The following is a 14712-nucleotide window of genomic DNA, read 5'->3' on the forward strand; positions in this document are numbered from 1 at the left end:
CATTTTTATTTTTAGCGTAATGTTGTGCCAGCAGTTTCACAAATCGCTGCCAGCTTTTGTTTGTTGCACCTTTGTTTTCCTTTACAGCCAGTATCGGAGAGTGAAGACATTACGAGAGTTATCCGAGCAAAGGATTGGGTAAAGTTAACGTCGTTCAGCTTCTTGGGCATGTTCCACCTTTTTATTTCGTTTGGGAATTGTGGCATGCATGTTGGAGTAAAACCCCTGCGAGGGCGGGACAGTTTTGTGCAGCGACCACCCTCCAGTCAAAAGGTCAGTTCCTTTATTTCTTCGTGATTCCTTTGGAATCTCAGCTGAGATCAACAGATTCATCATCGCTTCGAAGGAATCGTTGTTTCGGGGACGTCTCTCCTTAATGACTGTATAAATCACATGGACTTTTGAATTTACCACTTTAAGTCTGTGCTTGGATGAGAACTCGTTAAGAACAGTTTATAAGTTTGACTGTTTGTTCGATACAGTCGCCTAACTGTTAACTTCTGGTGAAGTTAGTCGTTTGTTTACTTTTCGATGCATTGAACAGAGGTTAATAAATATCGTAGTTTGTTTATATAACCTGACTGAATTTCATATCCATTGTTGCTGGACAAGTGACACCATCAATATGTTGGGCTCAGCATAGATCTTCGGGGATGTTGACATCCAGAAACCCGAAAATGCTCATCCTTTCCACTGCTGATGCCTTGATGAGGACTGGTATGTGCTCCCTCGACTTCCCTTTCCTGGCCCACGATCAATGAGTGGCATTGAGTGCAAGGTTGTGCAAAGTTCAAAGTCAAAGTACATTTATTATCAAAATGTGTGTGTGTGTGTGTGTGTGTGTGTGTGTGTGTGTATATATATATACATATTATACAACCTTGAGATTTGTCTCCTTACAGGCATCATTCAACCAACACATTATCTGCCTCCTGCATGCCTGCTCACCACCATCCGAAATTCTGGCAACAACAGTTGTGTTGGGAAATTTATAGATGGCATTTGAGCTGTGCCTAGCCACACAGTCACAGCTGCAGAGACAGTAGAGCAGTGGGCAAAGCACACATCCTTGAGGTCTTATCTGTAGATAGGATAACTCTGAGAGGAAACAATAAAGTGACATAGTGACTCTCGGCAAGAGGAACTCTTCTAGGTCGCAGTCATTTATTTTAGCCTGTATAACCAAACTCTTTTCATTATATCACTGTATTTATCTGTAACTGATTGCTCAAAATGTGTTATTTTTCATCTCTTTCATTTTGTTCAGTCAGAGCATTGAACCTAGACTGCCGTAAATACAAACTCGGGGTGAATAATACAGCCGCGGGTTTAAGTAATCAAGCTGATGTTGCTCTGAGTGTATTTTACAAATGATCTATCCCAAACTTCATATATTTTCTGCTTGTAACCTGTAGGGGATAAAAGTAGGTCAGTAAAATCTCAGTGCATCAAAATGTGAGCATGACTTCCATTGAGCAAATGATTAAAAACAGCTGATAAATATCCCCTGAAAAATAAATGCAACAGAACACAAAAAAAGTTATATATTATTTTGCACACTAGGATTCTATCCCTTATTTAAATGAAAGTATTTTGACAAGACTGTGATTATATTTTTGTAGGATAAATTGTCCATCTTATTCACGTAAAAAAAATCATAATATGTATACTCTGGTGTTAAGGATCTTTAATTTTAAATGTGGTAGAGTGAATTACGGAAATTCTGTAAGGATGGCATCCATGCAGACACTTTTACTGACAAATAATGATGCCAGAAAGATCTGTGGGGCTTTGACAGCAGTGTAGCAGGCATCTGTTTATAGCTGAAAGAATCTTTGAGCAGTGTCATATTCATGCGTTGAAGTGAATTTATCTATCAGTACAGTAACTCCATCTTTATAATGCACAGGTAATTAACTAAGTCCTCTTTTACACTGGTATAATAAAGATCCTCACACAAATCATGCATGCTGTTTCTCTTAATAATAATAGTAATAAAATATAAAGAAAATTGAAAGACTTTGGAACATGAACAAGGTATACATTATCCCAATACCAATAGTAATATCTACAACTGGTATCAGCCCAAAGGCACCACACAATAGCATTAAACAATAGTTAAACAAACAGGCCTTCACAGCAATATTTATGTAAATCTCTTAAAAGCCACAATACTAAACACGACTAGTGTAGTCCGAAAGTTGCGGTAATTGACAAATGAGCATACACGGCTATGAGCGTACATGGCTATGCCCGTACGTCAGGTTTTAACAGTTTGAGCTGAGAAAAAATATACAATAATAATAATAATAACTAATTTATAGAGCACTTTTCATACAGATGTAGTTCAAAGTACTTTACAATGGGATAAACTACAAACATGAAGATAAAAATAAAAATAAACATGAAAATAAAAGACAAAAAGATGTCAGATAAAAGCAAGGCTCAATTAATAGATTTTGAGTTGGTGTTTAAACGTGTGAACTGAACTGCGTCCCTTATAGATTTAGGTTTTGAATTCCATAGTTTAGGAACCTAGTTCAAAAAAAGGATGACGTGCCAATATCCTTTAAAGGAGATAGTTTGAATTTATCTAACTATTCACCATTAGTAACTTCTTAAAATCCCAGTTCCTTGCTTAGCTTCTTCCTCCGGCTATAGGACCGTTGAACTCCCTGTCACTACCCAGGTCTCATCACCTATGAAGCGCAAGTAGCATTTTCCTATTTACTTTTTAACATGTGTCGTAACTGCACTGTATTATTTGTTAATTTTAATTATGTGTTGTGTGTATGTGAGTTATACGTTCTGTTTGGAGGAAGATTGTTTTCTTTGGTGGTATACATGTACTCAGCTGAATGACAATGAACTTGAACTTGATGCAAGGCAGACAATGATTGTTCAGGACTAATGAAGTCCGGAACTTATCATAAACAAAGCAATTACACCAATGTAATCTCATTAAGAAAAAATCTAACCTGATTGGAAAGTCAATAAAATGTCTATGCATAAGTGCTCTGAAATACTAGAAAGGAAGGCATCAATTCAATGTTAAGTGCTCTCGCAGTCCCAAATGGAATGGCCCCCAAAGCACAGGTAAAGATCGCACTTGAGGCTAGATTATAAGATTATACCGTTAATCTACTTAGCTGCTGGGCGACTGATGGTGTCCATGAGGATGAAGTAATGAGAACCTCAGCAGGGGTCAATTATGCTTGTTTGAAAACCGGAATTAACCAATCTCTAACTATTTCTTACCAATCTCTCTCTTTGTAATTTGGATATCCCCAGTGATTTATTCATTAGAATCAGAAACAGAATCAGGTTCATCACTCCCGTATGTCATGAAATTTGTTGTTTTGTGGCAGCAGTACAGTGCTACACAATAAAAAACTATAAAATTACAGCAAGAAATATGTACACAGTACTTTACAAAAGTCTCAGGTACATATACGTAATTACAGTACTATGTATTATTGCCAAGAACAATCATGGTCACGGAAAGACCATGATCGCCCACGCCATATGACATAGCAGGTGGTCAGAGTGGGCTCCTTGCCTCTGCCCCTCTACAGAAATGCCCCTCAGGGCTGTGTCCTAAGCCTCTCCTATACTCTCTGTATACCCATGACTGTGTCGCCACCCACAGCTCCAATCTGCTATTTAAATTTGAGGACGACACTACATTGATTGGCCTTATCTCAAATAATAACGAGGCAGCCTACAGAAAAGAAGTCATCACCCTGCCACAGTGGAATCAAGAAAACAATCTTTCCTTCAATATCACCAAAACAAAGGAGATGATTGTGGACTACAGGAGGAATGGAGACAGGCTAACCCCTATTGACATCAATGGATCTGAGGTTGAAAGGGTGAACAGCTTTAAATTCCTCGGCATACACATCACTGAGGATCTCATATGGTCTGTACATACCGGCTGTGTAGTGAAAAAAGCACAACGGTGCCTCTTTCGCCTCAAACGGTTGAAGAAGTTTGGTATGGGCCCCAAAAACCTAAGACCTTTCTATAGAGGCACATTTGAGAGTATCCTGACTGGCTGCATCACTGCCTGGTATGGGAACTGGATCTCCCTCAATCGCAGGACTCTGCAGAGAGTGGTGCAGACAGCCCAGTGCATCTGTAGTTGTGAACTTCACATTATTTAGGACATTTACAGAGATAGGAGCATAAAAAGGGCCCGAAGAATCATTGGGGTCCCAAGTCACTCCAATGAGAAACGGTTCCAGCTGCTACCATCCAGGAAACCGTATTGCATCATAAACGCCAGGACCAACAGACAGATTCTTCCAATTCATCAGATTGATCAATTCACACTGATACAACTGTACTTCTATGTTATACTGACCGTCCTGTTGTACATACTACTCATTATAAGTTACTATAAATTGCACATTGCACATTTAGACAGAGGTGTAAAGTTAATATTTTTACTCCTCATGTATATGAAGGATGTAAGTAAAAAAGTCAATTCAATTCAATTCACATATTGATGAAGAGGAGGATAAATTTTGACATGTGCAATAAAATACTTTTAAACTGTTTTCCAACTCTTTTTCTGGTTGTGAAATGTAATTTTATCAGTGAAATAAGTGCAAGTTATTTATTTATAGAGTTAAGTGTGGAATAGGCCCTTTTGTCCCTTTGAGCCATGCCATCCAGCTATTCCCCAACTTAACCCAAGCCTAATGACGGGACAATTTACAATGATCAATTAACCTACCAACCATGATGGTGTTTGGAATGTGGGAGGAAACCAGAGCTCTGGGATGAAACCCATGCAGTCACGAGGAGAGAGTAGAAACTCCTTACAGGTAGCCGTAGGATTTGAACACAGGTCGCCTGCACTATAAAACATTGTGCTAACCACTACACTACCAAACAATAGCAATGTAATTACAACATGTTCTGTTAATAATACTACTGCTTTAGAGTCATAAAGACACAATAGTTTTGCATTCACTGCTTCACCTTTGGTGATATTTTGTTCACAGGAACTATTGTGAAATGCTATATGCTTTATTTCTGGGTTTGTGTAAAAACACATTGTTAAAGGAATGTGATGTGACATAAACACCTTATTAAATGATGATGATCTAATTGCAGGAAAGGAAAGTGGCATTTGTCATACAATGCAAACCGTGTACAATCACACCGCAAATGTCCTATTGTACACACAAAACGTAGTTACCACAAACACAAGAGATTCTGCAGACGCAAGAAATCTAGAGTAACATACACAAAATTCTGGAGGAACTCAACAGGTCAGGCAGCATCTATGGAAATGGATAAACATTCGACGTCTTGAGCTGAGGCCCCTCACCAACATGGGAAAGGAAGGGGGAAGAAACCAGAATATGAAGGTGGGGGAGGGTGGGGAAGGGGAAGGAATACAAGATGGCAGGTCACAGGTGAGACCAGGTGAGGGGAAGGTGTGTGGCTGGGGGTGTGGGAATGAACTGGGAAACTGGAAGGTGATAAATAGATTAAAGAATTCTCAATTAATCATGTGAAACACAGTCAATCAACTGCATCATGCATAGACTACTGTACGCATCATGAAACAACATTATTCACATCACTACCAGACCTCTAGTATTAGAACAGTAAAGTGCTAATAGACAATGTATAACGTTGATCTAATTTACATTCAGTGGCCACTTTATTAGGTAGACCTGCTTGTTAATACAAATATCTAATCAGCCAATCATGTGGCAGCAACTCAATGCATAAAAGCATGCGGACATGGTCAAGAGGTTCAGTTATTCAGACTAAACATCAGAATGGGGAAGAAATGTGATTGAAGTTACGGTGACTGGAGAACGACGGCTAATGCCAGATGGGGAAGTTTGAGTATCTCAGAAAATGATGATCTGGTATTTTTATACACAACAGTCTCCAGAGCAGGGTTTCCCAACCCTTTTTTATGCCTATGAGCCTTATCATTAACCAAAGAGTCTGTGGACCCCAGATTGAGAACTCTAGAGTTTACAGAGAATGATGCAAAAAAACAAAATCAAGTAAGCTGTAGTCCTGTGGGTGAAAATGCCTTGTTAATGAGAGAGGTCATAGGAGAAAAGCCAGGCTGGTTCAAGCTGACGAAAAGGTGACAGTAACTCAAATAGCCACACGTTACAACAGTGGTGTGCCGAAGAGCATCTCTGAATGCTCAAAATGTCAAAACTTGAAGCAGATGGGCTCCAGCTGCAGAAGACCATGAACACACGCTCAGTGACCACTTTATTAGACACAGCAGTTATGTAATAAAGTGGCCACTGGGAGAAGTTAATTATTGTCACATGTACTGAGGTGAAGCAAAAAAATTGTCTTGCAGATCAACTGATTACAATAATTGCACTGCACCATTATAAAGAATTGATCTATATTTACAGATGAAACACACATTTTTCACTTTAACTTGGTACAGGTGACAATAATAATTCACCAATTTACCGAGAGCACCTGTCAGTGCAGTTAACGGTCCATATGCAGTACATCTATAAATATATAATGGACAGTGAACCTTCAAGCGGTATATGCAAGTATTATCATGCAGCAGCCAGTTTATGCCAGCACATAGGACATAGGATACATGGCGCCATCAAGGACATATATACAGAAAGGTGCTGGAAAAGGGCCAGTAACATCATGAAGGATCCCACACACCCTGCTCATAGACTATTTGTCCCTCTCCCATCAGGGAGGAGGCTATGTAGTGTCCACGCCAGGACCACAAGACTCAAAAACAGTTACTTTCCCAAAGCAGTAAGGCTGATCGACACCTCCACCCATGATCTAAACCCAAAACCACCACTGCTTTATCATTAACACATGGAAATCTGCAGATGCTGGAAATCCAGAGCAAATGCTGGAGGAACTCAGCAGGCTAGGCAGCATCTATGGAAATGAATAAACAGTCGCCATTTTGAGATGAAAGGTTATCATTTCCTGTCAGTCATCTTATGTACAGACACTCCTGTACCTACCATCACTTTAAGCACATACAGTCAAATTATGTATATAGACTATTGTATGATTTATCGTGATGGTGTTTTTATATTCTTGTGTTCTTTATCTTACTGAGTCTGTTTTTTTTTGTGCTGCATCGGATCTGGATTAACAACTCCTTTACACTGAAACGATTTTGAATCTTGAATATCCAATCTATTAATAAATAAAATAAAGACATCTTTTAAATAGCTGTTGGGAGATGACTGTGTGTAGAGGCACGTGTTTAAAATTTCAAAACGTTGCCCAAAAAAAATTATTCTAAAAAACTAACCTAACCAGAGTGCAAAAGATTCGACCTTCAAAGGAGTTGGTGGAATCAGGCTGGAGATGAGATATTTAGAGCTGATTAACATGACCTTGTAATGAAATTTGGTTTACTATTTTGTGGTACAAAATCCACAGGAAAAACATTGTTCTTGGTAAAAAAAAACCTTGGTGAATTTTACTGTTCTTAACATTTACTGTAACACTGAAAAACTAGGTTTACACGAAGTATCGATGTATTTAGTTTGGGAGGATGGTATTGCTGTATAGCCACCCACAGAAAGTTATCACCATCATTATGTAGAAACATAGAAAATAGGTGCAGGAGTAGGCCATTCGGCCCTTCAAGCCTGCACCGCCATTCAGTAAGATCATGGCTGATCATCCAACTCACAACTCCGTACCTGCCTTCTCTACATACCTGCTGATCCCTTTAGCCACAAGGGCCTTATCTAACACCCTCTTAAATATAGCCAATGAACTGGCCTCAACTGTTTCCTGTGGCAGAGAATTCCACAGATTCACCACTCTCTGTGTGAAGAAGTTTTTCCTAATCTCGATCCTAAAAGGCTTCCCCTTTATCGTCAAACTGTGACCCCTTGTTCTGGACTTCCCCAACATCGGGAACAATCTTCCTACATCTAGCCTGTCCAATCCTTTTAGAATTTTATACGTTTCAATAAGATCCCCCCTCAATCTTCTAAATTCCAGAGAGTATAAGCCTAGCCGATCCAGTCTTTCATCATATGAAAGTCCTGCCATTCCAGGAATCAATCTGGTGAACCTTCTTTGTACTCCACCTATGGAAAGAATATCTTTCTTCAGATTAGGACACCAGAACTGCACACAATACTCTAGGTGTGGTCTCACCAAGGCCTTGTACAACTGCAGTAGTACCTCCCTGCTCCTGTACTCGAATCCTCTCACTATAAATGCCAGCATACCATTCGCCTTTTTCACCGCCTGCTGTACCTGCATGCCCAGTTTCAATGACTGGTGTATAATGACACCCAGGTCTCGTTGCACCTCCCCTTTTCCTAATCGGCCACCATTCAGATAATAATCTGTTTTCCTGTTCTTGCCACCAAAGTGGATAACCTCACATTTATCCACATTAAATTGCATCTGCCATAAATTTGCCCACTCACCTAACCTATCCAAGTCACCCTGCATCCTCTTAGCATCCTCCTCACAGCTAACACTGCCGCCCAGCTTCGTGTCATCCGCAAACGTGGAGATGCTGCATTTAATTCCCTCGTCTAAGTCATTTATATATATTGTAAACAACTGGGGTCCCAGCACTGAGCCTTGCAGTACCCCACTAGTCACTGCCTGCCATTCTGAAAAGGTCCCGTTTATTCCCACTCTTTGCTTCCTGTCTGCCAACCAATTCTCTATCCACATCAATACCATACCCCCAATACCATGTGTGTCGTATGACGTGGGCAATCATGGTCTTCACCATTATTGTTCTTGGCAAATTTTTCTACAGAAGTGGTTGCCATTGCCTTCTTCTGGGCAGTGTCTTTACAAGACGGGTGACCTCAGCCATTGTCTATACTCTTCAGATATTGCCTGCCTGGTGTCAGTGGTCACATAACCAGGACTTGTGGTATGCACCAGCTGCTCATGCGACCATCCATCACCAAATCCTATGGCTTCATGTGACCTTGATTTGTGGTGGGGGGGAGGCTAAGTGGGTGCTACTCCTTGTCTAGGAGTGACCTGCAGGCTGACAGAAAGAGCGCCTTACACCTCCTATGGTAGAGATGTATCTCCACCCTGCCACCCAATATTTGGTTAAAAAAAATGGGACTAGAATTATCTATATATGCCACAGATAATACTAGTCCTATGTTCACCAAATATTCATAGGCATAGTAGCAAAGTGATCACTGGAATCAAGTACAATGTTCTCCTAAGGAGCTGTCTATTGGCGTCTGTGGATGCAGGATCCAGATATCCCATGCAGACATAATACAACGCAAGTGGTTGGATCTTTCAGTATACCTTTTGATAAAAAGCTGACAGAGTAGTTCTTGAATCATTAATATATTAAACTTCCCACAGCATTTCTGGCTGCATGGTACACGACTTGCAAAGTCAATTGTCCCAATATATATGTGATTGCCACTTTACTAGGTACATCTTGTTAATGCAATTATCTAATCAGCCAATCATGTGGCAGCAACTCAATGCATAAAAGCATGCTGATGTGGTTATGATGTTTAGTTGTTATTCAGACCAAACATCAAAATAGGGAAGAAATGTGATCTGAGTGACCTTGACTGTTTGATTGCTGGTGCCAGACGGGGTGGTTTGAGTATCTCAGAAACTGCTGATCTCCTGGGATTTTCATGGTGAACAGTCTCTAGAGCTTACAGAGAATGGTGCAAAAAACAAAAAAGCATGCAGTGAGTGGCAGCTCTGTGGGCAAAGATGTATTATTCATGAGCGACGTCAGAGGAAATTGACCAGTCTGGTTCAAGCTGACAGGAAGGCGACAGTAACTCAAATAACCACACGTCACAACAGTGGTGTGCAGAAGAGCATCTCTGAATGCACAAACACATCAGACCTTACAGCAGCAGACGACCATAAATATACACTCAGTGCCCACTTTATTAGGCACAGGGGGTAAATGATAAAGTGGCCCTTGAGTGTATAGACCTATGGTATCTCGTTCAGAAATCTGCTAAGAATGCCCTCCCCCAACCATCCCAAAAATACATTTAGCCTTGGGGGTGGTGGAGGTAATAAATATGAAACGACACCCTCACGGAAAGAAGCTTGTCATTAAAATCTCTAACGATGATCAATACTGTGGCGTGATGCAGGCTGGCACTAACAGTATAATATTTATTTATCGCACTCTATTCTCAAGGCAGAGATTCTACCTTCACTCGATGGTTCTTAACTGCTGTGGGAAACTAACTAGCAAATAAATCTGTCAGACAATCGAGTCCTCAGCTTCTGCCGTAATTGATCCGACTGTCCTTGAACAACAGCACGGGATACCTCTAAAGATTCTTCAGGTTCTGGATATCTTGAGCAGCGCACCCACAAAGTGCTGGATCAGCTCTGAAAGCTGGGCAGTGCTCATGGAGGGGAATGAACAGCGGACACTCTGGGCCAAAGGGGGAAGAAGCCAGGTAAGATGGTGGCGTCAGGGGGAGGATAGAAGCTGGCAGGTGATAGATGAGATCAGGTGAAGGGGAAGCTGGCGAGATGGGGGATGGGGGCTGTTGCACTATGAAGTTGGGAGGTGACAAGAAGAAGGAATCTGATAGGAGAGGGCAGTAATCTATGGGAGAAAGGGAAAGGGGAGAGAAACCAGAGGGAGGCGATGGGCATGAGATTCAAAAAACTCTATTGTCATTCTAACCATACATCAGCTCTGCAGGGCAGAATGAGACAGCGTTTCCCAGGAGCAGTGCAATCATAACAACAAACGCAACACTAAATAATAAACATAACAATAAATAGTAAAACACAACAGCCACATGTCAGTTAAAATCAGTTATAAGTGTCCAGTGCAAGTTAAAAGTGTCCAAAGCAGAGTCAGGTGGAGCAGCTATTTAGCAGTCTGACTGCCTGTGGGAGGAAGCTGTTTAGTAGCCTTGTGGTTTTAGTTTTGATGCTCCTGTAACGTTTGCCTGATGGCAGAAGAACAACCAGTTCATGGAGAGGGTGTGAGGGGTCTTTAATGACGTACCGTGTCTTCTGGAGGCATCGACTCTGAAAGAGGTCTTGGACAGAAGGTAGGGAGACGCCAATAACCTCCTCTGCTCCCCTAACCACCCTCTGCAAGGCTTTTTTGGCGACAGCACTGCAGCTGGAGTACCAGGTTGTGATGCAAAAGGTCAGCACACTCTCAACCACGCCTCTGTAGAATGTAGTTAAGATGTTAGTGGGGAGTGATGTTTGTTTAAGCTTCCTCAGAAAGTGCAATCTCTGCTGGGCCCTCTCTGAGGAGAAGAGAAAAGGTGAGGGGGGAATCAGAATGTGGAATGGAAGATGGAGGAGGGAAAGGGGGAGAAATTACAATGAAATTCAATGTTTATGCCATCAGTTTGGAGGCTACCCAGATGGAATATGAGATACTGCTGCAACCTGAGTTTTACCTCATTATGGCAAGAGAAGAGGCTGTAGACTAGAGGTTCCCATCTTTTTCTGATGCCATGGACCAATGCCATTAAGCAAGGGGTCTGTGGACTCCAGGTTGGAAACCCCTGCCATGGACTGACATGTCAGAAAGGGAATGGGAAGTTGAATTGAAATAGGTGGCCACCAGGAGATTCTGCCTTTTGCAGCGGGCATTGTGAAGATACTTGACCTTCTTCCTTCTTCTTCAGTTCTTTATCTCATCCTACTATCCTCTCCCAGCTTCTTCACCCTCCCTTCCCCATCCACCACCTTCCTGCTTACCTATGTCACCTATTACCTGCCAGCTTGTATCACAAACCCCCACTCCTCGGTCTAAACACACCATTGTGTGACTGGGTGTTGGACTTCCTAACCAATAGACCTCCGTTTGTCAGGATGCGCAACTGCTCCTCCCCTCCTGTCATCCTCAACACAGGTGCCCCCTGACCCCCGGAGTTACTGACTTCAGGAGAACTTGCACCACTCACAGCCCTCTTTACACCGGCGGCACAGCAGTAGAAACTGTCAGCAGTTTCAACCTCCTTCGAGCGCACATCTCAGACAACCTCTCAGGGTCCCAGCACACATTCGACACAATCAGGAAAGCTCACCTATGTCTTTACTTGCTGAAGTGGCTGAAGAGAGCATCCTAACATGCTGCATCACTGCTTGGTATGGAAACTGCACTGCGGCAGACAGGAAGGGTCAATGGGTAGTCAAAACAATGGGTAGCCAACACATCACCAGCACCAGTCTACCCAACATCAAGGACATATATCTGGAAAAGCACCAGATAAAGTCCAGCAATATCATGAAGGATCCCACACACCCTGACCATGGACTGTTTGTCCCACTCCCATCAGGGAGGAGGCCATCTCGGATCCATGGCAGGGCCACCAGACTCAAAAGCAGTTACTTCAAAGCTCAAAGTAAATTTATTACCAAAATTGATAAATTTATTATCATCTACAGTATGTCTCCATATACAGTCCTGAAGTAAATTCCCTAAGCAGTAAGGCTGATCGACACCTCCAACCATCAGTACTTTATCATTTCCTGTCAGTCGCCTTATGCAGTGGTCCCCAACCACCGGGCCGCGGACCGGTGCTGGGCTGTAAAGCATGTGCTACCAGGCCGCGAGGAAACGGTATGATTTGGCGATAGGAGTCAGTTGCACCTTTCCTCATTCCCTGTCACGCCCTGTTGAGCTTGAACGCTCGCGAGTTCATGACCCGCGCATCATCCATGTCAGCTCGGGAAGGGGATCAACTCCTCGAGCTTGCAAATGACGGTGGGCTGAAAAGTATGTTTGACATAACATCTCTGCTGGCATTCTAGATCAAAGTCAAGGCTGAATATCCTGAGATAGCCACGAAAGCACTGAAAATGTTGCTTCCATCTCCAATATATCTCTGCAATGAATGCAACAAGAACTAAATTGCGGAATAGACTGGACATAAGGAACACCCTTCGAGTATCGCTGTCTCCCATCACCCCTCGATAGGACCGTCTTGTTGCAGGAAAACAATCCCAGGGCTCCCACTGATTCAGCGATATTGGTGTGTTGCAATAATCGTATATGTTCATACGGGGAAAATATGTGCTGTGTGTTTAATATCCAAACGTTACTTAAAATGTTATGATGCTATTGACTTACTTATATAACCATATAACCATTACAGCACGGAAACAGGCCATCACGGCCCTTCTAATCTGTGCCGAACGCTACTCTCACCTAGTCCCACCGACCTGCACTCAGCTCATAACCCTCCATTCCTTTCCTGTCCATATACCAATCCAATTTTTCTTTAAATGATAATATAGAACCTGCTTCTGCCATTTCTACTGGAAGTTCGTTCAACACTTACTTCAAGCTCCCCTGTCCTCCCCTGATAATTGACTTATCACTATATTCATGCGTGGAAAATATGCGCTGTGTGTTTAATATTAAATTCGTTAGATAAACCCTTTTAGAAACGAAATTGAGTGTATTAGCCACATATCACCCATACAGTACTGTATTGCGGTTGTGATTAACACCCCCCCCGAACAGAATCGCAAAAGACGATTTATAGAAAAAAATGGGCATGTACACACATGCGCAAGGCTTCATGGTCATTGTAGTGTTACTTTGGGTAAAACCAATGTACTTGACAGCTACTCTTGTCCGTTGGCAATCCTACCCCCCCCCCCCGCCCCCGGTCCGCCAGTCCGCAAGAATATTGTCAATAATAAACCGGTCCGCAGTGCAAAAAAGGTTGGGGACCCCTGGCCTTATGTGCAGACACTCCTGTGTCTAGTGTCACTTTATGGACATACAATCAATCTATGTATACAAGCTATCTTATATATTTATATTTATTGATTATTGTGTTCTTTATCTTATTGTGTTTTTTTGTGCTACGTCGGATCTGGAGTAACAATTATTTTGTTTTTTTACACTTATCTACTGAAAATGACATTAAACAATCTTCAATCATGAATCTTGTACTCCTTTCCCTTTTCTCACCTTCTTATTCTGGCTTCTGCCCCCTTACTTCCCAGTCCTGATGAAGGGAATCGACCTAAAACATTGATGGTTTATCCCCTCCTGAACGTCGCCTGATGTGACGAGTTCCTCCAGAATTTTGGGATATCTTGTGTCCGTTTTTGTTTCTCAAACGATATACATCAGGCTGATTCTGCTTTGGACGCCTCTCTTTTGCCTTACAGTGCAGAAGGACGATATTGATGTCTCTTACCTGTCGTCTCTTCTAGGGTTAAGACTTCTAGCCTGGGGCTGTAGTTTCCATAACCTGCAGTGGTAAAGGCGCGGATCTGGAATATATAGGCTGTGCCTGGTTTCAAGTTATTGATGGTGGTTGAGGTTGAGGTAGATTTTACGGTGGAGTAAGTGCGATCTTTTAGATTCTGGAAAAAAAATAAAGGCCGCAGTGAAATTATGATGTGGGAGGAAGTATTTAAAATTATTACAATAGAAAACAGAATACAGAACAGTAGAGCATAGGAACTGACCTACAAGCTCATTCTACTGTGAAAGAACGTGACTGATGTTGGATTATAACTCAGCACAGGGTTTTCATATTTGAATGTTTTGTGTTATATCCGGGAAACGTCCACCTCTCCTGAATTAACACATTTAGAACATAAAACATAGAAGAGTACAGCACAGGAACAGGTCCTTTGGCCCACAATGTTGTGCTTAACCAATTAAATTAATAATCAATTGGCCAACTAAACTAATCCTTTCTGCGGCGGGGGAGGTGGTGAGGG

At 41.9% G+C, this 14712-nt stretch overlaps 1 protein-coding gene across 4 annotated transcripts in view; it reads right to left on the minus strand.

Annotated features, from left to right (window-relative positions):
* Window positions 1-14712, minus strand: part of epha7 (eph receptor A7) — a 380177-nt gene that overhangs the window by 67569 nt on the left and 297896 nt on the right. For all 4 annotated transcript variants that reach the window (XM_072251662.1, XM_072251664.1, XM_072251663.1 and 1 more), the window contains exon 7: window positions 14181-14349. In XM_072251662.1, coding sequence (XP_072107763.1) covers window positions 14181-14349 — 169 coding nt within the window. The remainder of the gene's footprint in view (window positions 1-14180; window positions 14350-14712) is intronic.

This window comes from Mobula birostris, chromosome 2 (genome assembly GCF_030028105.1).
Source record: "Mobula birostris isolate sMobBir1 chromosome 2, sMobBir1.hap1, whole genome shotgun sequence".
Classification (NCBI taxonomy): Eukaryota; Metazoa; Chordata; class Chondrichthyes; order Myliobatiformes; family Myliobatidae; genus Mobula; species Mobula birostris.